This window comes from Grampus griseus (genome assembly GCF_964374135.1).
Source record: "Grampus griseus genome assembly, chromosome: 15".
In the NCBI taxonomy this organism is placed as follows: domain Eukaryota; kingdom Metazoa; phylum Chordata; class Mammalia; order Artiodactyla; family Delphinidae; genus Grampus; species Grampus griseus.
This window is the reverse complement of record NC_139009.1, coordinates 45,719,067-45,746,483: the sequence shown is the minus strand read 5'-3', so window position 1 is coordinate 45,746,483 and position 27,417 is coordinate 45,719,067. Positions and strand designations below refer to the sequence as shown.

Genomic DNA, 27,417 nt, shown 5'->3' with positions numbered 1-27,417 from the left:
AAATTTGAATTGAATGCTGTTGGACAGTGAATGTACTGTCCAGTTCTGTTACAGACCATAAACTTTATTCAGCTTGTTATATACATTTATTTTACCAGCCTCACCGTAACTGATATTTAAGGTTTTGATTTTCATGAATCTACGCAGGGGAAAGCTGTTTACATTTTATAGGTAGATGAATCATATAAGGTCAGTGTTTCAGAAAGAAAACGCCAATAGGCCTAAGACCTATTAGGAACCATTTTGGCTGGCTGTGGCATGTCTCTATAGTAGAGGTTCCTAATTTGGTATGCTGGTGTAGTATAATGACGTACGGAGAAGTAGTGGATTTAGAGTTAGCATCCTTTATCACACAGAGCTTTGAAAGCTGTTTTATCTGTACTGCAGCCCTTCAAAATTCCTCTTACCATATTGTGCACACACAGAGCTGCTTTTCTGAATTCTCCACTGCACTTATAAACTTAATCCCTTGGTCAAGTTGTTGTGAATATCACCTCTAGAAGTAATACTACCACTCTAAGAGAGTTGAACTAAAGTAAAATGTTGTACTTAGTAGTTGTTTTTATTTCAGAACAAGGCACAGAAGAAGTTAAAAAGTTGCTTTTACTTTTACTGGGTTGCGCAGTTCAGGTAAGTTAAAATAATTCTTCGTATTTTTATTTTAATAACTTTTTATAAATTTTTCAGGCTCTAGTTTCTGAAAGACTTAAGGATGGGCCATTGGTGTTCAAAGTCCATGTTAGAAAATTTTAAATAACTGTATAACCTCCTAAGGAGAAGGTTTTTGAAGAAAAACACTCATTCTGTTACTTTATTTCAAACTTTAGTTATATTATCAGGTAGTCATAATCATTTAAAACATTTAATTCTTTTTTTTTATTCGAGGCTTTTAAAGGCCCCAGCTTTTCAAGTTTCCCTAGAGGTACCCTTAAAAACCTCTCCCAGAACATCCTATGATTTATGCACGCATGTGTGTGTGTTACAGAAGGGAAGAGGATTGATGATCAAAAGGAGGCAGAAATTATGAAATCACGATAATCTGCTGGCTTAGGAATCAATTAATGTAATAGAATTAGAAGTAACTTTAGTGCCCATAACACTTTAAAAACTGTATATAAAGATAAAAGAGAGCTTAATTTTAAGTGGAGAAAAGTTTGCTGATGATGATTTAGTCTTCACAAGAGTCTTTATAGTTGGAAGTGAAACTGTTTATAGTTCTGTTTTTAACACCATACTCTCTTTATGCTCTAGAGCTGGGCTGTCAGTAGAATAGCCACTAGCCACGTGTTGCTATTTAAGTTTAAATTAGTTACAATTGAATAAAATTACAGTTTCAGTTTCTCAGTTGCACTAGCTATATTTCAATAGTCAGTAGCCACAGTTAGCTAGTGAGTACTTGTATTGGACAACACTGATATTCTGATTATTCAACTTCAAAGTGAATCTTCTCATTCTATCTTTTTTCCGTCTTGGTACTCTTTCTCGTTTCTAGCCTTCAAGAACCTATCAACTTCATTCGATATTCTTTAAGAAAACCTAACCTATTTATAAAACATTTTCAGAATTCTTAAAACTTTCAGAGTTTGAACAGAGGTGAGATTTAGTACAAATTGTGGGTATTTTAAGGTAAAGGAAGAATTCTCATTGATCTGTGTTGAGACTGTGTTACAGGGTGAGCTTTTAAAGGTAGTATAAATAAACAGTGGCTCTAGGACTTAGAAAAGGGAAGTGTATGTGTTTAAACTGAAGGCAGACAAAGGTATGGCAGTTGAATTGGGGGACCCTTCAGTGAGTCATACTTATTATAACCCTGCCATTTTATATATGTTCACTGGCTCAAACTATACATAAGTCACTTTTGGAAGCATAACATTTAAAAATTGGGGTTACCATACCTAAAAAGTTAGTTATTTTATATATGCCACAAATGTACTATCCGAAAGTCATTCTTAATTGTTCTCACTATGCCTGTCAAATATTATTTACTAGACCAAAAAAATTCTTGTTTTTAAACCTGGTAGTTTTTATCACATCCCTCCAAAACTCTGACTTCCTAGTCATAGATGGGAACTGTACATTTCTCATAATTTAATTTTAAATTTAATTTAAAATTAATTTAATTTAATTTTAAATTTCATTGAATTTCTATATCATCCTAATAATTTTGCTTTTATAGGATAAGGAACTTTCTGCACTGATAGAAATGTGCTTAATTAAATTAAATTTTATGGAAGTAGAAATAAAATATTATGATGTACACTAATCATTAGAGAAATGCAAATCAAAACTACAGTGAGGTATCACCTCACACCAGTCAGAATGGCCATCATCAAAAAATGTACAAAGCATAAATGCTGGAGAGGGTGTGGAGAAAAGGGAACCCTCTTGCACTGTTGGTGGGAATGTAAATTGATACAGCCACTATGGAGAACAGCATGGATGTTCCTTAAAAACCCAAAAATAGAGATACCATATGACCGAGCAATCCCACTGCTGGGCATATACCCCGAGAAAACCATAATTCAAAAACAGTCATGTACCACAATGTTCATTGCAGCTCTATTTACAATGGCCAGGACATGGAAGCAACCTAGGTTTCCATCGACAGATGAATGGGTAAAGAAGATGTGGCACATATATACAATGAAATATTACTCAGCCATAAAAAGAAACAAAACTGAGTTATTTGTAGTGAAGTGGATGGACCTGGACCTAGAGTCTGTCATACAGTGTGAAGTAAGTCAGAAAGAGAAAAACAAATACTGTATGCTAACATATATATGGAATCTAAAAAAAAAAACTGGTTCTGATGAACCTAGGGGCAGGACAGGAGTAAAGACACAGATGTAGAGAATGGACTTGAGGACACGGGGAGGGGGAAGGGTAAGCTGGGATGAAATGAGAGAGTAGCACTGACATATATACACTACCAAATGTAGAATAGATAGCTAGTGGGAAGCAGCCGCATGGCACAGGGAGATCAGCTTGGTACTTTGTGACCACCTAGAGGGGTGGGATAAGGAGGGTGAGAGGGAGATGCAGGAGGGAGGGGATATGGGGATATACGTATGCATATAGCTGATTCACTTTGTTATACAGCAGAAACTAACACAATACTGTAAAGCAATTATACTCCAATAAAGTTGTTTAAAAAATGTTATGATATAATAAATGTGTAGAGTGTAAATCAGAACCTTGCTAAGTTTCTTACTGACCAAAGAGCCAAGTTTCCTTTTTTGAGTATAGTGTCTTCACTAGTAGTTCAGTAATTGGCCCAAGAGATGCAACTAAGCTAGACAAGGCATTGCTGTCTGTTTTGTATGCACTTCTCATTTGGTAGCTGTAAGAATACCGTTAAACGCAGTTGGATTGCAGTATAAGAGAGGTAGACAAGAGGCAGAGAGTAAGATGCATGTTAAACTGTTATTCAGTACTGAATGGAAAGAAAAAGATGAGGTTTGCATTGTAATATTTTTAGTTTATATAACGTTTTTTAAAAGGTACACAATAAATAATTGCTGCCTTTATTCCACTTGATACATGTGTACTTGTATATACATTCTTAAATTTTGCCCCTGGTAACTTTGTGTTAGAAACAAATCAAATATTTATTGTATTACCTTATATGTGTTGAACTGGGCCACAAAAGTAGGTTTCTTTTATTGAGATTGATAGGATGAAGATGTGAGAATGAATTGTAAGCCTGAAGTAAAAATTGCTTAAAATTTTTTTTTCCAAGAAAAAGGGCTGTGTTGTTTGATGATAGGCAAAGACTGACTGAGCATTTTGGCTGTATTCCGAATTCTGCCACTGACTCACTGTGTTTTTTGGCAAGTAACTTATCCTCTCTGAAACAAGTTCTTGATTCTGTACTTCTCTGTTTGTAAAGTTAGCCTAATTATATTGTACTGACCTTAGATGGTTTGTGTAATGGTTACCCGCTTTAGAACTTAAAACTTTTCAGCGTAAAAATGGTATGGATTTTCAATATGTTGCTTTTTAAATAAATATTTCTAAATTGTTATCTTTCTATTAGGGTAGGTGTATTAGAGATCATTTAAATGCAAAACAAAACCCTCATTGTGCTGTTCAAAATGTAGCCAAGCTTTTTAGCTTAATGAATTTTTGGTTATTTACAACATGTTAACAACTATACCCTATAAAGTATGAATGATTGGTTTATTCGTTTCTCTTAGTGTCAGAAAAAAGAAGAATTTATTGAAAGAATTCAAGGTTTAGATTTTGATACAAAAGCAGCAGTTGCCGCACATATTCAAGAGGTAATAATCTGTATACAATTTTTATGTATTTTTATGAAGCTTGTGGTATGTTTTATTTGTATGTCTCCCCAAATACCATCATGGATTAAGCAAGAATAAATCAAAGTCAATTATAGATGAACTCTGCTTTTAGAAAAATTATCTTCTTTTCTTTAGACATAGTTTCTTAAATGAATTGTCTTCTACGTGGCACAGTGCTGACTACAGATGTACTGTTGCCTTTATCTATAGGGATATAGGCAGAAAGTGCTATTTGAGGAACGTATATTTCTTTGTTAGACATCACAGCATGAATAGTATAGTAAATGGAAGCAGCACAAAGTGGATCACTGCCTGTAATTCAAAACTAAAGTGAGGTAAGATGATAATACTAACCTATTAGTATTATGTGATTCCAGTGATTTTTTTTTTTTAGTGAATGGGCACAGCATAATTTCTACTGAAGATATTACTTGAATTATAAACACATTAGTGATTTATAACATCCATATAAAAACCTAAATGGAGGACATAGTGTACAATGTCAAATAATTGAAGCTAATATTTATTTGTTAAGATTGTTTTTAAAAGCTGCTATTTCTGCATCTGTCTAGTCTTGGGCTTTTAATCTTGCGTACTTTAGAGTTTTTAGAACTACAGCATGTTAAATTTTACATGCTGATTAGAAAGAGAACTAAGGAAAGAGAGAGAGTTTTAAATAGTGAGAATTGTTGTGTTTAAATATTCTCTATTTAAATGACTTTGTGTTCCATATATCATCTTTTCTCTTAGTTAATATTCAAACAGCCCCGCTTTCTGGTCAGTAATATTGTCAGCAGTAAGTGTATTAGTACTCTACAAGATACAGTTTTGTTGATAGTTTCCCTTTATATATACATATATATGTTCATTTCTGTTAGCTTTGTGATTTGTATTTGATTTTGAATAAATGCTGAGTACTGCAAGTTACTAAATTTGCCACCATTCTTGAAAGTGTTATTTTTGCTGTTTATTGTGAAAGTTAAAGCAAAATATCAGAATCACAGTGAGAAATGGAAAGCAAGAAATAAGTATTTCACTCATATAACTTTTCCATTCTTTTAAAACTCTATACTGGACGTCCTTTTCTCCTAAGTTTCTATGACAGTGTCTTCTTCAGAATCTATAAAGACTTAGCTTTTCAAGTATAAAAGTGCAATAACCTATATCCTACAGGATTAAAACTTTTGCTTTTGAATTCAAGTACAATAAACTTAGTCTTATCTAAGGAAAAGATTAATTGAGTTTGTTAAAGCAGTTGCCAGACCTATTAGTATTACCTTCCCTTAAGAATGTCTTGAATTAAGTATTTTATTTTTGGGACTTCCCTGGTGGTCCAGTAGTTAAGACTCCGTGCTCCCAATGCAGGGGGGGTGCAGGTTCGATCCCTGGTTGGGGAACTAAGATCCCACGCGCTGCGCGGTGTGGCAAAAAATAAAAAATAAAGAAATTAAATATCTTATTTTTTAGTTGACTAAATTCATTTAAAGATTACATTTAGTAAAAATAATTTTAGTAGAAGCCTTTTCATCATTCATTAATTTCAAGATATCATATTTGCTTTTCATATTTTTATTATATGGGATATATAGTATTTAAGCTAATATTATACTAAAATTAAATGTATTTTTAAGTATTAGCCATTTAAAAAATTGTTTACTTTGGTTGCTCTCTAAAGGTAACCCATAATCAGGAAAATGTGTTTGATCTACAATGGATGGAAGTGACTGACATGTCTCAGGAGGAAATAGAACCACTCTTGAAAAACATGGTATTGCATCTAAAAAGACTTATAGATGAGAGAGATGAGCATTCGGAGGTTTGTAAATTTCTTTTAGTATATTAGGAAAGTTTACTTTCCAAAAAACTTCAGAGATTTTTCAGAATTGATACTTTGTTTCTTAGGGACAGGTAATAAAGTACTATATGTCTTTTGTGCAGCACAGGAGCCAGAAAGGCTGCATAAGAGCCCCAAATTGCTAGTAAACACATTGCAATTAGGTTTTCTTTTCTCCTTCCTTTTAAATTACTCTGATTTTGTTCTTGTGTTTTTTAACTCATCCCCATAGTTCTGGCAACAGTACAGAAGTATGAAACTAAAAATATCGTTGATGTAAGTGGAAAAATCATTGCCTTTTCAAGGTAGAAGAATTTGCGTAAGGTTAATTTTGTAGTTTTATTGCCACATTTTGAGATTGGAAAAATAAATGTTAATAAAAGGAGAATAACAGGTGTTCTGAATAAAATGTCCCACAAAAGGTCTCATATTTTTGTAGTCAGTATAATGAGATATGATTTTAGAAAAGAGAATTATTATAAACTCCTTTAAGAGAGTACTTTGGTTTTTAAAAAGAGTAAAATTGCACCAGATTTTTTGCCTGCACTCTCTGAAAGCAGCCTTATAATTTTTAAAGGAGTCTAGACATTACTGCATGTGATGGTGAGTAATATTTTCTTAATAGCAGACCAAAGTACTCTGTCATTCTGGAGAATGTAAAACTTTGATTATTTGCTCCATTTACATGAGAGAGATGATTTGAACTTATTTATAGAGAATTTGATTACTCTTGGGACTAATGAAAGACTACATAGGCGAAATTTCTAAAGACTTTTTCGGAACAAAAAACTTTCACATCACTATAAAATATATTCATTTCTGATGGGAATTTTCAGTTTTTCTTAAGGCATTAAAAGAGAAGAAAATATAGGAAGTAAATATTTTAGAGCAACAACTAAATTTTTTTAAAAATCTAAGACAGTGAGACCACAGGAAGAAAAGAGTGAGTTGCACAACATCCCTAATATATATCATCCTTACCCTGAGATATTTAGATTACTTTATTTTCAATCTGAACCATATTTTGAACCATATGCTATATAATTTTTTATGTTAGTGTCTTTTTACTGTTTTATCCATTTTCTATAACATTTCTCTATTTGCGTTTCAAGATATTAAAGGTATTTTGAAAAGGTGTCTTCCAGCTTCTTAGGAATTACTTCCAAAAAGCTGTACTTTGGTTTCATATGACTGATGGATATGTAAAAGTTGTTTGATCTCACTTACATGAAATAATTAATATGGAGTGAAGAAGGATGTTATTTTGGAGAAATATAAACAAAATACTTGTCATTACATGATTTGTGTCAAAACTAAAAGGAATGTGAAACACTATATAGCATGATTGTTTGAAAAACCGTTTAAAAATCTGTTATCCTGCCTGATTAAGCATTTTAGTTGAATTTGTTTTTCTAACAAGGAAAAAAATGTTTTCTAAATACCTGAGGCAGGAGAATGTAGTCACATTCTCCTGCCTCAGGTATTTGGAAAACAAATTTCTAGCTGGTTTAAACTCACTTCTCTGGGGGAAAAAAACTTCAATTTGGATAAACAGTGGACTAGTTAGAAAAGATAATTAAAAATAATTGTGAAAAATATTAGACACATGTAAATACAGTATGTAAATATAATAATTCGGTATCATTCAATTGGATTGAAACAAGTTCTTATTAACATTTTCCTTTTAACTTTTTTCTGCTTTTTTCTTCCAAAATATTTTATTAATTAATTTTATATAAAAAAACAAAATAGGAGAAAGTTATGTATCACACTGAATAGCATATTGAGAGCAATGTTTATGGCTGTGGTTTCTAATTTCTCTACAAAATTAACTAGCCATGATGGAGTAAAGAGAGAAAGAGTAAATATCATATTCATATTTTTTGGAGCACTTCAAAGTACAGATAGCTTGGTGCTAATTTTTAAGTGCAGAGAAAGCTTATAATAAAATAGGCTTTAAAAATAACAAATAAAAATCTGTACATTAAAGATATTTTTAAGGCCTTTCTGTGTACACAGCACTATGTAGAAAGAGAATTGTGGAGAGAAGAGCCATCCCATCAGGTGTTACAGGTCTGGCCCACTTCAGCTTGCAGGACCATCTCCTCTTTTCCCAAGGGGAAAGTGTCAGTCAGGCTGAAAAGGGCCACAGGCGTCACCAGGGAGACATAGCGCTCCTTGTCCGTGCTGTGCTTATCCGCTAGCACCATAGTGAAGGAATAGAATGGGATTCTGCCTGGACTGCAGAGCTAGTGCTGGAGGCATAATCTTTGTTCCTATCCTGCCAGTGAGGGTCGGGAACATGGCCTGCCAGCACAAGATGATGTGTTGAAGATCCAGGTCACACTGTGCTTGCTGTAGCATTTCTTGCGGCAGCCAGTAGAGATTTGGGGCTATGGGTGTGGACACAGTGAGGAGTCTCCTTTTCTCATAAAACTGATCCAGAAGTCATAAGACTGCTGTTCTGATGCCCACATTGATATTCATGGTTACACAGGTGGGCTCCATGCCAGACCAAGCCAGACTGAATTGACAAACTCAGGCAGGACTACCCTGTGGCTTGTGGCCACCAATGCAGGACAACTTGCAAGTGGCTCCATAACTATTGCTGCTAGACATTTCATGTAACTGTTCCCTGGGACGTTGAATTTTGTCGCAGCATCTGACTCTGACTTTAACTAGAAATTTGCAGATCCCCTTGTTCTCAGCTCTGTCATAGACTATGTACTGTATCTTGTGATCTCCTTCAGGAAAATTTGAGTCTGGCGGGGAGGGCTTTTAGAATAACATCAGTAGAATGTTGTTTGCTGTGTCTGTTCCCTCGGGTATCTCCCAGGACACTGAGGACTGTCAGCTTGTTAGGATCAGAAATGTGTTCTTTCATACTTGGGCACTTGATTCTGGGAGATTCCATATCATCACAGGCTGGTCGGCTGCTCCAGGCTTTGTTGTCCGCTCCCATTTCAGTGTGTATCCTGGCGAGCAGTAGTACTCACACTGGGAGTTGAAGTGGGCATCTAAAGCACTTAAATCCTCCACTTGCTGGCATGGCAAGAATTGGGAGCCGCAGGCTATCCACAGGGGATGCTCCCCCTTGTCAGAACAGAGAGCCCTTTTTTCTGTTTTTATTGATCTTTTGTAATAATTGTTTCACTTCGATCTAGAAAATATAATTTGGTCGCCCTGTTTTTAATTACCCTTCATTTTTTTGTTCTTAATGCTATGAAACAAGAATCTCTTCAGTCCTCTCCCTTTACCAAAAACCAAATATTTATCGTCACTGTTTATGCCAAGCTTTGTGTTATAAGTTTATTGTATACTATCTTAGTAAGTCTGCGCAATAACCCCATTTTATAGATGAAGATTCTCAAGTTCAGAGAAGTTAGGTAACTTGTCCATTCTAACTCCAACGCTTGTGTCCCTAACCTTTATAACACCTTTGCCTAAATCTGTTATTGTGCTGAACACATCTCTGATTCTTTTCCTTAATGACGAGTTCTATAAGTAGAATTATTGTCACCAGAATTTTTTTAGCATTGTTGTATCTTTTTATGTTCATTCTTCAACATATATTAATAAATACCTGCTTTTTGCAAGATCTTGTGCTAGAGTATGTGGGAGCAACAAACTGACAAACTTTCAAAAAAGAACCAAATATTGTTACAATCTAATAGGGAAATTATTTTAATAAACGAATTAACTGTAATAAAAATTTGAAAGTGACAAGTACCAAAAAAGACATATATCTAAAAAATATCTAAAAAAATACTATAGGAATTTAAAGAAGGAAGATATTTCTTGCAACCATTAGTGGAATGTCTAGGATCGGAAGAATCAGAGAAGGCTTTAGAAATTAAAGGTATGCCTTAATAACATTTCCTGTCAGAGTTTTTGAAAATGTTTGGAGTTCTTGAGCTCAAGAAACTACCACTATTAGAGAAAAGTCAAAATGTTTACATAATCTTTAATGGAAAATATCTGTGGATACTCTTACTTCTCAATACCAGGTTTCTTTCTCTTTAAAAAATATTTTGCAGCCCATAGATCTTTTGTGCTCTGTTTGTTGGCATCTGGAAGTTCTTGATACTTTAATTTCACCACCTGCTAATTTCAAACGTAATATGTGTCTTCAGTACTTTTCTTGAGTTTTCCGTTTTGTGAATCATTCAGTTAAATATTTTTGAGCAGCTCTTTTTGTGCACACTACTATGGTGGATAACATCAGGGATACCAAGGAAGCATAAGAAAGATTGTATCTGGTTTATTAAAAAAAAAAACATTGTAAATGAAAAATTGTAAGACGGCATAAAATTAAGTTCTAGTTTGTTCATGAAAGAGATATTTAGTTAATACTGTGTGCAGGTGTTATTGTTAAAGACAGGAGATGTTAGAAGGCAAGATTAAAGATAATTGAGACAGTAAGAAAATATACAGATAAAAGCTGATTCTGTGAAGTTTGAGCTTGGGCTACTATGGAAATTAGTAACACTGTTCACAGAGTTACCGTCTCTCCCTTCACAGAGACAGGGAAGTTGGGCTGGACATACTGGGTAGATGGACAAGATGAAGTAATGTCAGTGAACAAACCACCCTTCAAAAAGTAGCACTGAAAGAGAAATAGTAGAAGGATATTAAAGGAAAAATGTGATTTTTTCCCCCTTAGATAGTAGAAACTTGTATGTCTTTGAAGAACAAGGAGAAAAAACCAATAGGAAGAGAGAAATTGAAAATGTTATAGAAGTAAGGAATATATGTTGGGAATAAGAGATGCATAAAAACGGAGGAGTTTATCACAGGTGGTTTTGTTTCTTTGACAGTTGGAGAAGGGGTCATTTGTTGGAAGTGATGATAGCCGTTTGTAGTTGGGGGCTTATGTAGAGAAAAGGGAATATATTTACAACAGCCATTGTGGGAAAATTTTGCCAGGAAATCATCAAGATTTTCAATAAACGAATTGATGGGCATTGGAAAGAGCTTAATTGAAAGTGGATGGCAATTTCTGTAGTAGGGCTGTATATTTTTTTTGGCTTGTTTTGTTTTTTAGAGTTCTTTATCACCTTGGAGCAGAAATAGAAAAACTGATGGTAGGTAAGGAAAATGACATAGTGTTTGAGTCAGACTTGAATTTGAACTCCTGTTATACCTAACCATTAGATGTGTAACTTTGGTTAAGTTATTTAATCTATATGCACCTCAGTTTCCTTATGTCTAAAATAGATGTAAAGCCTCTATTGCCAATTATAGTATTGGTTAAGATCTTGTTGGAAAATCCCCTAGCTAGGAATTCTATAAATATTAGTTCCCTTTTGTTTTTTCCTCAAAGAGTGAGCCATGGTCAAAGAATGGCATGGTGGGCTTCCCTGGTGGCGCAGTGGTTGAGAGTCCGCCTGCCGATGCAGGGGACACGGGTTCGTGCCCCGGTCCGGGAAGATCCCACATGCCGCGGAGTGGCTGGGCCCGTGAGCCATGGCCGCTGAGCCTGCGTGTCCGGAGCCTGTGCTCTGCAGCGGGAGAGGCCACAGTGGTGAGAAGGCCTGCATACCGCAAAAAAAAAAAAAAAAAAATGGCATGGTGGTGTTAAATTAGAAAGTAAGGGTGACATTTAACAGCCTAATTTTAGTTCCAGGCTGAGTAGAAACTCTAGGGTAACCAAGAATAATATATTTGACTGGGCAAAAAGGGGGAACTGAGTGATTAGAGGTTCAGGCATAGGAATGGTGATATGGCGCAAGAGAGGAATGGTTCTTTCACTGGAGAAGCCTGTATGTATTGGATTGGAAGTGGATGTGGAGTTGTAGAGAGAAAGGGAACTGGGAGGTCATATTCTGAGGTTTATCAGTAGGAATACTGGAATCTGTGAAAGCAGTAGTTGGACAGACCTTGATTTGTGCTCAAATGTATTGCAAGGATAAAGAAATGAATTCTGATGGGTGGTTTAAAAAAAGAAGAAGAAAAGTAATGATTCAATGAGGGCATTGTAAGACTTGGTGATGAGAGACAAAGTGAGGATGGTGATTTCATGTTCCTGAGGTGTAACTCTACCCATTCCATCTGGAGCAGAAGGACAGATGAAATGTCTACCAAAGACAATTTCTGTTTGCCTGGGAAGTTTGAAAGAAAATCTGAGAAAGTGGTTTAGAATAAGAGAATTTTCCAATAAGAGGAAAATTAGGGGAATGGAGGAATATGATTGAGATACATGTAGGTTAAATAGCCCTTAAAGTTCAGATTTAGGATAAATAGAAGATTTGTGTCCCATGGTGGGTCTCTAGAGAAAGGAATAAAGTTAAGCTTTGAGATGGGAAGCAGATTAGAACTAGTATTGTAAGAGAGAGCATAGGGTATGGAGTGAAGAGACTGGTCTGGAGTCTTGGCATTGCTATGAACTAGTTGTGAGATCATGGGCAAATCAGTCTCTGTGCCTCAGTTACCTTAGCTGCAGAATTAAGAGGTTGAACTAAACTTCTGAGGGTTTTTTTAGGTCCCTCTGAGGTTTCTATTTACAATTCTAGAGGAGTGTTGTCCAATTCTGCAAGAATGGCAAGATTGTAATTCTGCACTGTCCAGTGCGGTAACCACTAGCTACTTGTGGCTGTTGTGCTCTTGAAGTGTGGCTAATGTGACTAAGGAACTGTATTTTTAACTCTTTAACTTTGAGATTAGCCACTTGTGCTACTGGTTACCATGTTGGACAGCACAATTATAGACACATCACTCTTGAGTTAATTTCTTTACTATGTCAACAAGTCTTTTATGCCTTTCCAACAGTTGCTATCTGTTCTTATTTTACCACAATTTACTTTTTTTTGTTAAAACACTGGGAAGGGAAAGAAGTATTAAGTCTTGTTCTTGTGTTATCTACTAAATAGCTCATCCATCTACTGTTGAATAAAACTTAAAAAAATGACAGCTAAATATGACAAAGTTATTTTTGACCAAAGAATTCTTTTTTGATGTTGCAGTATAATACTTAGACTTAGTGACTAGTTTTGATGTGTTTGGTTCTCTGATACGTAAAATACTAAAAGTGATTCTGTGATTTATTTCTCTATTTCCTTAGACTATCGTTGAACTCTCTGAAGAGCGGGATGGTCTTCATTTTCCACCCCATGCCTCTTCATCTGCACAGTCACCTTGTGGTTCTCCAGGCATGAAGCGAACAGAAAGTCGACAACATCTGTCAGTGGAACTGGCAGATGCTAAGGCCAAGATAAGAAGGCTTAGGCAGGAATTGTAAGTTGTTGCTTTTCAAGGCTTGTTGAATTTATATAGTTGCAAAGGTGATCTAAACAATGTTTTTAGGCTTATGGAATATGGACGCGTGGTTCCCAGTTGCTAGGCTGTGTCAAAGTTTTTGGTAGTATTTGCCAAAGTGAGAAAAGTAAGTAGACTGACATAAGGTTTTATTAATGCTAAATCTTATCAATTTAAAGGATGCCCTTTATTCTGTATCAGTTTAAAGCATGCCCTATTTTTCTAGTGTTAGGATGTCCTTTCTTTCATAATGTTTTTCCTTAACAAATTGAGGTCTGCTTAATTTTTTTAATTTCTTGAAATCCAAAACACTGGCAACCACTGATACAGATCAATAAGTTTAGCTTTTTTTAAATTAATGTTCTAAAAAACTGAATTTTTGGTATACAGTATTACAAAAAAATAATTTTGTGTATCTTCTGCATTGAGTAATTGAAATGCCTGAGTCATGTATCAATACTTAGCAATGGTAAATATTCTGGTTGGTTAGTGCTGATGAAATTAATTTCTATTTAACTTTCAAAGATCATTACAGGAAAGTCAGTATAAATGTCACATAGGCATTCCTTGGTAAATCACATGGAAAGAAATAACCAGTCTCTGCTGGAGATTTTCTGTATTGCAGTTTAAAAGAACAAAGGAGTTTTGTATTTTAGGCTTTTTTTCTTTCTTTCTTTCCTTTTTCTTTTTTGGTTTGTCTTCCTGGATTTTGGGCTTTGGAGTGTAGATTTTAAATTTAAAACCACAATATAGCAATTAAGTTTATTTACTGATTGTTTAAAGCGGTTAGTTTAAGAAAGTGGTTGAATATGCAAGGTAGAAAAAATGTACAGTCCATAGGGAAATTTGAAAACAAAAAAATACAGCTTTCATTGTGAATGTCTGCATTATTATGTATCTATTGAAGTGAACACGCCCAGGATATTCTATAAACAGCTGCACCATGAAAATTAGGGAAGAGATTGCTGTTATTAGTTTGACTGGCAGTTAATGGATAGCCTAAACAGTGAGCACTAGTTGGTTCCATATAATTTAGCACAATCTTCTCCAGTCTTTAGATAAAGCATGCAATTAGAACTGCAGTGATGGCTGTGAATTCATTTAACATTTTGCACTATATTAGAATTTGATTTTAAAATAAAATTTACTTGGGCATAGCATTATTAAAATTCCAAGCAACTTAGAGACATTAGTAAAATTTGGTCTCATACGCTGATTGGAAAATGTAAATGAATAGTTTTAATGAGTAAATAAATATGCCAGATATAGCAAGTATTCCCAGTAACTAGCATTACATCAAATACCATCTCATATCTTCGTTGTCCTTTGAAAATGTGTCCCTTCATAGATTTCTTCTATTAACATTTGTTTTAAGTGTTTTTGTTGGGATAGATCTTTACTAAAGTGATGAAGTATGGAATCATGGTGGATAAATTTAGTTCAGGTTGCCTTATACCTAATGCAAATAAATAATTGTAATGAGAACATGCAAATTAACTAACATCATACTTGTGGGTGGTACATCATAATATAATTGCTTTGGATTTATGAACATACAGAGTAAAAGTATAATTTGCAATTTGGATAGAACAAGAAGTAATTCCTTATAAATTTCACTTCTAAGCGGCAGTTACCACTATCAAAGGCTTCCTTTAATAATACTCTCTGTCTCCATGGATCCCATGTTTCCAAAGAGTTTTTCTCTCACACAAATGCTTTTTAAAAAAAACAGTTTTATTGAGATCTAGTTCATATATCAGGAAATTTATCCTTTTAAAGTGTACGATTCAGTGATTTTTAGTTTATTTAGAATTCTGCAACCATCACATGCTGTCTAATTTCAAGACATTTTCATCACCCCAAAAGGAAACTCCATACCCATCAACAGTCACTGTCCATCCCTCTTTGCCCTCAGCTCCTCAGAACCACTAATACATTTTCTAGTTATATAGATCTGCCTATTCTGGACATTTCATATAAATGGATTCATATATTATGTGGCCTTTTGTGACTGACTTCTTTCACTTAGCATAATGTTGTCAGGGTTCATCCATGTTGTACCATATAGCAGTACTTCATTCCTTTTTATGGTTGAATAATATTCTCTCACATGGATATAGCACATTTTGGTTACTCATTTGTGAGTTGATGGACATTTGGATTGTTTCTACTTTTTGGCTGTTTAAATAATGCTACTATGAACATTCATGTACACATTTTTGTGTATACATATATTTTCATTTCTCTTGGGTATTTACTGAGAAGTGGAAATGCTGGGTCATATAGTACCTCTATGTTTAACCTTTTGAGGAACTGTCGAACTATTTGGCTGCACCATTTTACATCCCCACCCACAATGTATGAGGGCTCCAGCATCTTGATATCCTCACCAATACCTGTTATTATACACCTTTTTGATTATAGCCATCCTAGTGGGTGTGGAGTGATACCTCATTGTGGTTTGACTTCCAGTTCCCTGATGACTAATAATGTTGAGTATCTTTTTTCTTAATAAATTTATTTATTTATTTTTGGCTACATTGGATCTTTGTTGCTGACCCACAGGCTTTCTCTAGTTTCAGTGAGCGGGGGCTACTCTTTGTTACAGTGTGGGGTCTTCTCATTGTGGTGGCTTCTTTTGTTGCGGAGCATGGGCTCCAGGCGCGCAGACTTCAGTAGTTGTGGCATGTGGGCTCAGTAGTTGTGGATCGCGGGCTCTAGAGCACAAGCTCAGTAGTTGTGAGGCACGGGTTTAGTTGCTCTGCAGCATATCGGTTCTTCCTGGGCTAGGGCTCGAACCCTTGTCCCCTGCATTGGCAGGTGGATTCTTTTTTTTTTTTTTTTTTGCGGTACGCGGGCCTCTTACTGCTGTGGCCTCTCCTGTTGCGGAGCACAGGCTCCGGACGCGCAGGCTCAGCAGCCATGGCTCACGGTCCCAGCCGCTCCGCGGCATGTGGGATCTTCCTGGACCGGGGCACGAACCCGCATCCCCTGCATCGGCAGGCGGACTCTCAACCACTGCGCCACCAGGGAAGCCTGGCAGGTGGATTCTTAACCCCTGTGCCACCAGGGAAGTCCTGTTGAGTGTCTTTTCATGTGCTTATTTGCCACTTGTATATCTTCTTTGGAGACATGTTTATTCAGATCCTTTGTCCATTTTTAAATTGAGTTCCTAGGTAAACTTTTAAAAAAAAGTAAAATTAAAAGCATTGAAATTTTTTTAATAGTTTGAGGGTTTTTAAAAAAATTTTATTTATTGTATTTATTTATTTTTGGCTGTGTTGGGTCTTCCTTGCTGTGTGCGGGCTTTCTCTAGTTGGGGCGAGCGAGGGCTACTCTTCGTTGCGGTGCACGGGCTTCTCATCGTGGTGGCTTTTCTTGTTGTGGAGCAAGGGCTCTAGGCACATGGGCTTCAGTTGTAGCACATGAGCTCAGTAGTTGTGGTTCACTGGCTCTAGAGCAAAGGCTCAGTAGTTGTGGTGCAAGGGCTTAGTTGCTCCACGGCATGTGGGATCTTCCTGGACCAGGAATCGAACTCGTATCCCCTGCATTGGCAGGCGGATTCTCAACCGCTGTGCCACCAGGGAAGCCCAAAGGATTGGAATATTCCTCAAAAAGTTAACTATAGAATTTTTATATGACCCAGCAATTCCACACCTAGGTATATCCCACTAAAATTGAAAACGGACACTCAAACAGATACTGGTATGCCAATGTTCATTGTAGCATTACTCCCAGTAGACAAAAGGTGGAAACAATCCAAATGGCCATGAACAGATAGATAAACAAAATGTGCTTTAGGCACAATGGAATATTATTCAGCCATAAAAGATGAAATTTTGTTAGCTGCTACAACATGGATGAGCCATAGAAACAACTTGCTAAGTGAGATAAGCCAGGTACAAAGGACAAATATTGAATAATTCCACTTAAATGAAATATCTTTAATAGGCATATTGAGAGAGACAGAAAGTAGATTAGAGAGTTACTGCTTAATGAGTATAGAATTTCTCTTTGGAGTGATGAAAAAGTTTTGGGGATACATAGTCGTGATAGTTTAACAACACTGTAAATGTAACTAATGCTGCTGAACTGTACACTTAAAATTGCAATATTATGTTATATATATGTTACCACAATAAAAAATTTGTTTTTAATTTTTAAAAAAGCATTTAACAACCTGTAAAGAAATATTTGTAAGAAATATCTTATAAAGCACAAAATGTAATAGCTTTTCATCAGAAGAAATTTTAATGGTACAGTCATAAGAAAATAAAATTAGCCTTTCCTAGTATTCAAATAAATTCAAACTAGAACAATAACATGGCATTTTTCAGTTGTTAAATTGTTTCACATATAGGCTCTTTTATCCTCTGCTAGTTGCATTTTAAATTTGTAATGAACTTTCTGCAGGGCAGTTTGACAGTATATACCAAGGACCTTTAAACATGTAATGTACTTTTAGAAATCTGTCCTGGGGACTTCCCTGGTGGCGCAGTGGATAAGAATCCACCTGCCAGGGCTTCCCTGGTGGCGCAGGGGTTGAGAGTCTGCCTGCCGATGCAGGGGACACGGGTTCGTGCCCCGGTCCAGGAAGATCCCACATGCCGTGGAGCGGCTGCGCCTGTGAGCCATGGCCACTGAGCCTGTGCTCCGCAACGGGAGAGGCCACAACAGTGAGAGGCCCGCGTACTGCAAAAAAAAAAAAAAAAAAAAAAAAAGAATCCACCCGCCAATGCAGGGGACACGGGTTTGATCCCTGGTCTGGGAAGATCCCACATGCCGCAGAGCACGTAAGCCCCTGTGCCACAACTACTGAGCCTGCGCTCTAGAAACCACATTCCACAACTACTGAAACCCGCGCGCCTAGAGCCCGTGCTCCACAGCAAGAGAAGCCACCGCAAGGAGAAGCCCGCGCACTGCAATGAAGAGTAGACCCCGCTCGCCACAACTAGAGAAAGCCCTCACGCAGCAACGAAGACCGAACAGCCAAAAATAAATTAAAAATTAAAACTTTAAAAAAACAAAACAAATCTGTCCTGAAATATACAGGGCTTTATGTGTAATGATTTTATTTGCCAAAACATTGTTCATTACAGTGAAAATTGGAATCCACTTAAATAAATAAATTATGGTTCCTCTCTCAATGGGACTATTTCTCCATTCAAAATTAGGGTTTTTTAAAAAATGTAAGCAGATGCATGTATCTTTTCGAATTAGTGTTTTGTTGCTTTTTTTTCCAGATATATATCCAGGAGTGGAATTGCTGGGTCATATGGTAGTTCTATTTTTAGTTTTTTGAGAACCCCCCGTAGTGTTCTCCACAGTGGCTGCACCAATTTACATTCCCACCAACAGTGTATGAGGGTACCCTTTTCTCCACATCCTCAGCAACATTTGTTATTTGTGTTCGTTTTGATGGTAGCTGTTCTGACAGATGTAAGGCGGTATTTCATTGTGGTTTTGATTTGCATTTCCCTGATTATTAGTGATGTTGAGCATCCTTTATTGTGTCTGTTGGCCATCTTCATATCCTCTTTGGAAAAATGTCTATTCAGGTCTTCTGCCCATTTTTTAATTGGGGTGTTTGCTTTTTTGATGTTGAGTTGTATGAACTGTTTATATATTTTGGATATTAATCCCTTATCAGTCATATCATTTACAAAATTTTCTCCCATTCATTCAATGAAGTTGTCTTTTTGGGGTTTTTTGTTTAGTTTTGTTTTTTAATTAATTAATTTATTTATTTATTAATAAACAGGCTTTCTCTAGTTGTAGCAAGCGGGAGCTACTCCTCATTGTGGTGCGGTAGCTTCTCTTGTGGCAGAGCACGGGATGTAGGCATGTGGGCTTCAGAAGTTGCAGCTCGTGGGCTCTAGAACCCAGGCTCAGTAGTTGTGGCGCATGGGCTCGGCAAGTGGGATCTTCCTGGACCAGGGCTCAAACCCGTGTACCCTGCATTGGCAGGTGGATTCCTAGCCACTTTGCCACGAGGGAAGTCCCTGTCGTTTTGTTTTTGCTGTGCAAAAAGGTTTTAAGTTTAATTAGGTCCCATTTTTTTATTTTTGCTTTTATTTCTTTTGCTTTAGGAGACTGATCAAAAAAAATATTGCTATGATTTATTTCAAAGAATGTTCTGCCTATGTTTTCTTCTAGGAGTTTTATGGTTTCTGGTTTTGCATTTAGGTCTTAATCCATTTTGAGTTTATTTTTGTGTATGGTGTTAGAGAATGTTCTAATTTCATTATTTTACATGTAGCTCTCCAGTTTTCCCAGCATAACTTACTAAAGAGACTGTCTTTCTCCACTGTATATTCTTGCCTCCTTTGTTGTAGATTAATTAACCATAAATGTGTGGGTTTATTTCTGGGCTTCCTATTCTGTTCCATTGATCTATTGTCTGTTTTTGTGCCAGTGTCATACTGTTTTAATTACAGGAGCTTTGTAGTGTAGCCTGAAGTGAGGGCACGTGATTCCTCCATCTCTGTTCTTCTTTCTCACGACTCTTTTGGCTATTTGGGTCTTTTTGTGTTTCCATACAATTTTTAAGATTATTTAATCTAGTTCTGTGAAAAATGCCATTGGTATTTTGATAGGGTTTGCATTGAATCTGTAGATTGCCTTGGTTAGTATGGCCATTTTAACAGTATGAATTCTTCCAATCCAAGAACACAGTATATCTTTCCTTCTGTTTGTGTTGTTCAGTTTCTTTCATCAGTGTCTTATAGTTTTCTGAGTACGGGTCCTTTACCTCCTTGGGTAGGTTTATTCCTAGATATCTTTTTCTTTTTGATGTGATGGTAAATGGGATTGTTTCCTTAATTTCTCTTTCAAATAGTTTAATGTTAGTGTGTAGAAATTCAACAGATTTCTGTATATTAATTTAGTATCCTGCAACTTTACTGAATTTGTTGGTGAGCTCTAGTAGTTTCTGGTTACATCTTTAGGATTTCCTATCTGTGTTGCCGAACTTAGGTTCAGCTGCTCACTGTTTGAAGGCCAGTACTTGAGAGAAAAGTATTGGTTGGAAAAGAAAGGTTGCTTTATTCAGGAGGCTAGCAACCTGGGGAGAAGGTAGACTTGTGTCCAAAAACCAACTCTGAAGATTCTGCTTGACCATGAAAGTTTTTAAAAGGAGAATAATTTTGGAGGTGATCAGAGTCTTGTTATCTTCTCCTGTGTGCACACTCTCTTCTGATTGGTTGGTGGTGAGGTAACAGGGTGGTATTCCAAGAATCTTCTGCTCAGCCTGAAGTGACCATCCTCCACCTGGGTGGGGGACTTAGTTCCTGTAGGAGAACTCAAAGGTATTTTTATGTACATTCCTTTAGGAGGCATCAGGACCCTGCTTTATTGCTGCACAGCTGTTTCTTGACTATTCCTCCTTTGTTTCTACATTCCCTTCCTTCCCTGATTAGCAACTGTTTGAATCTGCCCTTTGGAACTCAGGGAGTGTCAGGAGGCTGAATGAAGCCTATTTCCTACAAACAAGAAACAGGGGACATGAAAAGGACTTGCACCTGGGAGGGTCCCACAGGGTCCTGCTCACTTTCATCCATAGTGTCATGTCATCTCCCAATAGTGACAGTTTTCATTCTTCCTTTCCAATTTGTATTCCTTTTATTTCTTTTTCTTATCTGATTGCTGTGGCTAGGACTTCAATACTATGTTGAAAAAAGTGGTGAGATGGACATCCTTGTCTTACTATTGATCTTCATGGAAATGCTTTCAGCTTATCACCGTTGAGTATGATTTTAGCTGTGGGTTTGTCATATATAGCCTTTATTATGTTGCGGTATGGTCCCTCTATGCCCACTTTCTGCAGAGTTTTTATTCTAAATGGGTGTTGACTTTTGTGAAAACCTTTTTCTGCATCTATCAAGATGATCATATGGTTTTTCTTTTTCAGTTTGTTAATGTGGTGTTCAAAAAGATACATGCACCCCAGTGTTCATAGTAGCATTATTTACACTTGCCAAGATATGGTAGCAACCTAAGTGTCCATCAACAGATGAATGGATTAAGAATATGTGGTATAAACACAAGAGAAAGAAAACACCTACAATAACAAACCCTAAACAATTAAGAAAATGGGAATAGGAACATACATATCGATAATTACCTTAAATGTAAATGGATTAAATGCTCCAACCAAAAGACATAGACTGGCTGAATGGATACAAAAACAAGACCCATATATATGCTGTCTACAAGAAACCCACTTCAGACCTAGGGACACATACAGACTGAAAGTGAGGGGATGGAAAAAGATATTCCATGCAAATGGAAATCAAAAGAAAGCTGCAGTAGCAATTCTCATATCAGACAAAATAGACTTTAAAACAAAGACTGTTACAAGAGAAAAAGAAGGACACTACATAATGATCAAGGGATCAATCTAAGAAGAAGATATAACAATTGTAAATATTTATGCACCCAACGTAGGAGCACATCAGTACATAAGGCAAATACTAACGGCCATAAAAGGGGAAATCGACAGTAACACAATCATAGTAGAGACTTTAACACCCCAGTTTCACCAATGGACAGATCATCCAAAATAAAAATAAATAAGGAAACACAAGCTTTAAATGATACATTAAACAAGATGGACTTAATTGATATTTACAGGACATTCCATCCAAAAACAACAGAATACACTTTCTTCTCAAGTGCTCATGGAACATTCTCCAGGATAGATCATATCTTGGGTCACAAATCAAGCCTTGGTAAATTTAAGAAAATTGAAATCGTATCAGGTATCTTGTCCGACCACAGTGCTATGAGACTAGATATCAATTACAGGAAAAAGTCTGTAAAAAATACAAACACATGGAAGCTAAACAATACACTACTTAATAATGAAGTGATCACTGAAGAAATCAAAGAGGAAATCAAAAAATACCTAGAAACAAATGATGATGAAAATGCGAAGACACAAAACCTATGGGCTGCAGTAAAAGCAGTTCTAAGAGGGAAGTTTATAGCAATACAGTCCGACCTTAAGACACAAGAAACATCTCAAATAAACAACCTAACCTTACACCTAAAGCAATTAGAGAAAGAAGAAAAAAAAAAAACCCAAAGTTAGAAGAAGGAAAGAAATCATAAAGATCAGATCCGAAATAAATGAAAAAGAAATGAAGAAAACGATAGCAAAGATCAATAAAACTAAAAGCTGGTTCTTTAAGAAGATAAACAAAATTGATAAACCATTAGCCAGACTCATCAAGAAAAAAAGGGAGAAGACTCAAATCAAGAGAATTAGAAATCAAAAAGAAGTAACAACTGACACTGCAGAAATACAAAGGATCATGAGAGATTACTGCAAGCAACTATATGCCAGTAAAATGGACAACCTGGAAGAAATGGACAAATTCTTAGAAATGCACAACCTTCCAAGACTGAACCAGGAAGAAATAGAAAATATGAACAGACCAATCACAAGCACTGAAATTGAAACTGTGATTAAAAATCTTCCAACAAACAAAAGCCCAGGACCCGATGGCTTCACAGGCATACTCTATCAAACATTTAGAGAAGAGCTAACACCTATCCTTCTCAAACTCTTCCAAAATATAGCAGAGGGAGGTACACTCCCAAACTCATTCTACAAGGCCACCATCACCCTGATACCAAAACCAGACAAAGATGTCACAAAGAAAGAAAACTACAGGCCAATATCACTGATGAACATAGATGCAAAAATCCTCAACAAAATACTAGCAAACAGAATCCAACAGCACATTAAAAGGATCATACACCATGATCAAGTGGGGTTTATCCCAGGAATGCAAAGGTTCTTCAATATACGCAAATCAATCAATGTGATACACCATATTAACAAATTCAAGGAGAAAAACCATATGATCATCTCAACAGATGCAGAGAAAGCTTTCGATAAATTCAACACCCATTTATGATAAAAACCCTCCAGAAAGTAGACACAGAGGGAACTTACCTGAACATAATAAAGGACATATGTGACAAACCCACAGCCAACATCGTTCTCAATGGTGAAAAACTGAAACCATTTCCACTAAGATTAGGAGCAAGACACGGTTGCCCACTCTCACCACTCTTATTCAACATAGATTGGGAAGTTTTAGCCACAGCAATTAGAGAAGAAAAAGAAATAAAAGGAATACAAATCGGAAAAGAAGAAGTAAGGCTGTCACTGTTTGCAGATGACATGATACTACACATAGAGAATCCTAAAGATGCTACCAGAAAACTACTAGAGCTAATCAATGAATTTGGTAAAGTAGCAGGATACAAAATTAATGCACAGAAATCTCTTGCATTCCTATACACTAATGATGAAAAATCTGAAAGTGCAATTAAGAAAACACTCCCTTTTACCCTTGGAACAAAAAGAATAAAATATCTAGGAATAAACCTACCTAAGGAAACAAAAGACATGTATGCAGAAAACTATAAGACACTGATGCAAGAAATTAAAGATTATACAAACAGAGGGACAGATATACCATGTTCGTGGATTGGAAGAATCAACATTGTGAAAATGACTATACTACCCAAAGCAATCTACAGATTCAGTGCAATCCTTATCAAACAACCAATGGCATTTTTCACAGAACTAGAACAAAAAATTTTACAGTTTGTATGGAAACACAAAAGACCCCGAATAGCCAAAGCAATCTTGAGAAAGAAAAACGGAGCTGGAGGAATCAGGCTCCCTGACTTCAGAGTATACTACAATGCTACAGTAATCAAGACAGTATGGTATTGGCACAAAAACAGAAATATAGATCAATGGGACAGGATAGAAATCCCAGAGATAAACCCACGCACATATGGTCACCTTATCTTTCATAAAGGAGGCAAGAATATACAGTGGAGAAAAGACAGCCTCTTCAATAAGTGGTGCTGGGAAAACTGGACAGCTACATGTAAAAGAATGTAATTAGAACACTCCCTAACACCATACACAAAAATAAACTCAAAATGGATTAAAGACCTAAATGTAAGGCCAGACACTATCAAACTCTTAGAGGAAAGCATAGGAGAACATTCTATGACATAAATCACAGCAAGATCCTTCTGACCCACCTCCTAGAGAAATGGAAATAAAAACAAAAATAAACAAATAGGACCTAATGAAACTCAAAAGCTTTTGCACAGCAAAGGAAACCATAAACAAGACGAAAAGACAACCCTCAGAATGGGAGAAAATATTTACAAATGAAGCAACTGACAGAGGATTAATCTCCAAAATTTACAAGCAGTTTATGCAGCTCAATATCACAAAAACAAACAACCCAGTCCAAAAATGGGCAGAAGACCTAAATAGACATTTCTCCAAAGAAGATGTACAGATTGTCAACAAACACATGAAAGAATGCTGAACATCATTAATCATTAGAGAAATGCAAATCAAAGCCACAATGAGATATCATCTCACACTGGTCAGAATGGCCATCCTCAAAAAATCTACACACAATATATGCTGGAGAGGGTGTAGAGAAAAGGGAACCCTCTTGCACTGTTGGTGGGAATGTAAATTGATACAGCCACTGTGGAGAACAGTATGGAAGTTCCTTAAAAAACTAAAAATAGAACTACCATATGACCCAGCAATCCCACTACTGGGCATATACCCTGAGAAAACCATAATTCAAAAAGAAGATTCATGTACCACAATGTTCATTGTAGCTCTGTTTATAATACCCAGGACATGGAAGCAACCTAAGTGTCCATCAACAGGTGAATGGATAAAGAAGATGTGGCACATATATACAATGGAATATTACTCAGCCATATAAAGAAACGAAATTGAGTCATTTGTAGTGAGGTGGGTGGGCCTAGTCTGTCATACAGAGTGAAGTAAGTCAGAAAGAGAAAAACAAATACTGTATGCTAATACATATATATGGAATCTACAAAACAAAAAAAAAGTGGTCATGAACCTAGGGGCAAGACTGGAATAAAGACACATACCTACTAGAGAATGGACTTGAGGATACAGGGAGGGGGAGGGTAAGCTGGGACAAAGTGAGAGAGTGGCATGAACATATATACACTACCAAATGTAAAATAGATAGCTGGTGGGAAGCAGCTGCATAGCTCAGGGAAATTAGCTCAGTGCTTTGTGAGCACCTAGAGGGGTGGGATAGGGAGAGTGGGAGGGAGGGAGACACAAGAGGGAGGAGATATGGGGATATATGTATATGTATAACTGATTCACTTTGGTATAAAGCAGAAACTAACACCATTGTAAAGCAGTTATGCTCCAATAAAGATGTTAAAAAAAAAAGAACATGTGGTATGTATACATAGAATGGAGTGCTACGCAGCCATAAAAAATGAAATGTTGCCATTTAAAACAACATGGATGGACTTGGAGGGTATTATGCTAAGTGAAATAAGTCAGACAGAGAAAGACAAATACTGTATGATGTCACTTATATGTCGAATCTAAAAAATAAAACAAACTAGTGAATGTAACAAGAAAGAAACAGACTCATAGATACAGGGAACAAACCAGTGGTTACCAATTGGTAGAGGGAAGGGGGAGGGGCAGTATAAGAGTAGGGGATTAAGAGGTACAACTTATGTATAAAGTAAGCTACAGGATATATTGTGTACATACAGCACAGGGAATATAGCCAATATTTTATGGAGTATAACTTTTAAAAATTTTGAATCACTGTAGTGTATATCCATAACTTACATAACATTGTGTGTCAAGTATACTTCAATAAAAAATTTTTCTGGTGAAAAAAAATTTTAAACCTAAGCAGGTATAAGATGTTAGAAGCAGATTGTTTTACATAATGAACAATTACTTTTTATTATTTAAGAACAGAAGATGGACAAGTAGAGATAGTGAGTGGAGACTTAACTTTGAGAAGCTTGGCTCTGGAGGGGAGATAGAAAATGGGAGTTAGAAGTAAAGCAATTTAAAAAGAAAAAAGTGTATAGTAGGAGAAATACAAAGATGTCTGGACTACAGGGAAGAAACCAATAGAGATAAAGATTTTAGCAGGGGGATTTTTGCAGTAACTAACTCCTGTAGCTGTAATACGTCTCCGGTCAAAAATGTATTAGGTATCTGTGGCAGTGTATCATTTTCTTTAGGTTGTTGTAAATGTTGAAAATAGTTTGGGGCTTCCCTGGTGGCGGAGTGGTTAAGAATCTGCCTGCCAATTCAGGGGACACGGGTTCCAGCCCTGGTGCGGGAAGATCCCACATGCCACGGAGCAACTAAGCCCGGAAGCCACAACTACTGAGCCTGCGCTCTAGAGCCCCCCGAGCCACAACTACTGAAGCCCGCGCGCATAGAGCCTGTGCTCCGCAACAAGAGAAGCCACCGCAATGAGAAGCCCACACACCGCAACAAAGAGAACCCCCGCTCGCCACAGCTAGAGAAAGCCCGCGCGCAGCAACTAAGACCCAACACAGCCAAAAATAAATAAATAAATTTATAAAAAAAAATAGTTTGGAGACTGTTAGAAGTCTCAGACCCAGATAATATTGCCTTTCATAAAAACTCTTCCAGCTTATTTGTCTTTGACTAGGCAGAGAGGGAGAAAGAGCTAAAGGAGAGTGAGAATTGGGGGATGGCAGAAAAGATGAAGAGAGAGAAGCTACCTTATGAACTATGAGGACATTAGTCACTGAGGTTCTTAGCCTTGGGAGAGTATTACGACATCCAGTCATATAAATTCCTAATACCAATTTCTTTATCTTTTTCCCTAGGGTGGGGTTATGGCCAGTACTATGTTAAACTAGATGTTTAGTAATGATAATAAATTTGTATTGATACAGATGATGATCATAGTTTTCAAAGCATTAAGTTTATTATTCAATAAATATTTTTTGCATTTAAGGGAGGAAAAGACTGAACAGTTGTTGGACTGTAAACAAGAACTTGAGCAAATGGAAATAGAACTAAAAAGGCTGCAACAAGAGGTTTGTACCTGGAACTTTTATTATATAGGATCAATTGGAAATTGATTTTTCTCCTTATAATATATAACATTTGCCTTACTGCTTCCTGAGGTT

The 27,417-nt window shown here is 36.4% G+C and overlaps 1 protein-coding gene and 1 pseudogene across 4 annotated transcripts in view; one reads left to right on the top strand and one right to left on the bottom strand.

Annotated features, from left to right (window-relative positions):
• CCDC88A (coiled-coil domain containing 88A) overlaps positions 1-27,417 on the top strand; it is a gene marked incomplete at its 3' end in the record, with an annotated part of 125,703 nt that overhangs the window by 42,623 nt on the left and 55,663 nt on the right. For all 3 annotated transcript variants that reach the window (XM_082671953.1, XM_082671952.1, XM_082671951.1), the window contains exons 5-9: positions 572-630; positions 4,197-4,280; positions 5,977-6,117; positions 13,196-13,368; positions 27,243-27,324. In XM_082671953.1, coding sequence (XP_082528079.1) covers positions 572-630; positions 4,197-4,280; positions 5,977-6,117; positions 13,196-13,368; positions 27,243-27,324 — 539 coding nt within the window. The remainder of the gene's footprint in view (positions 1-571; positions 631-4,196; positions 4,281-5,976; positions 6,118-13,195; positions 13,369-27,242; positions 27,325-27,417) is intronic.
• On the bottom strand, positions 8,196-12,821 carry LOC309833703 (sushi repeat-containing protein SRPX-like; annotated as a pseudogene). The gene is made up of 2 exons: positions 12,803-12,821; positions 8,196-9,228 (listed from the first exon to the last, which is right to left on the bottom strand). The product of its transcript is annotated as a sushi repeat-containing protein SRPX-like (transcript).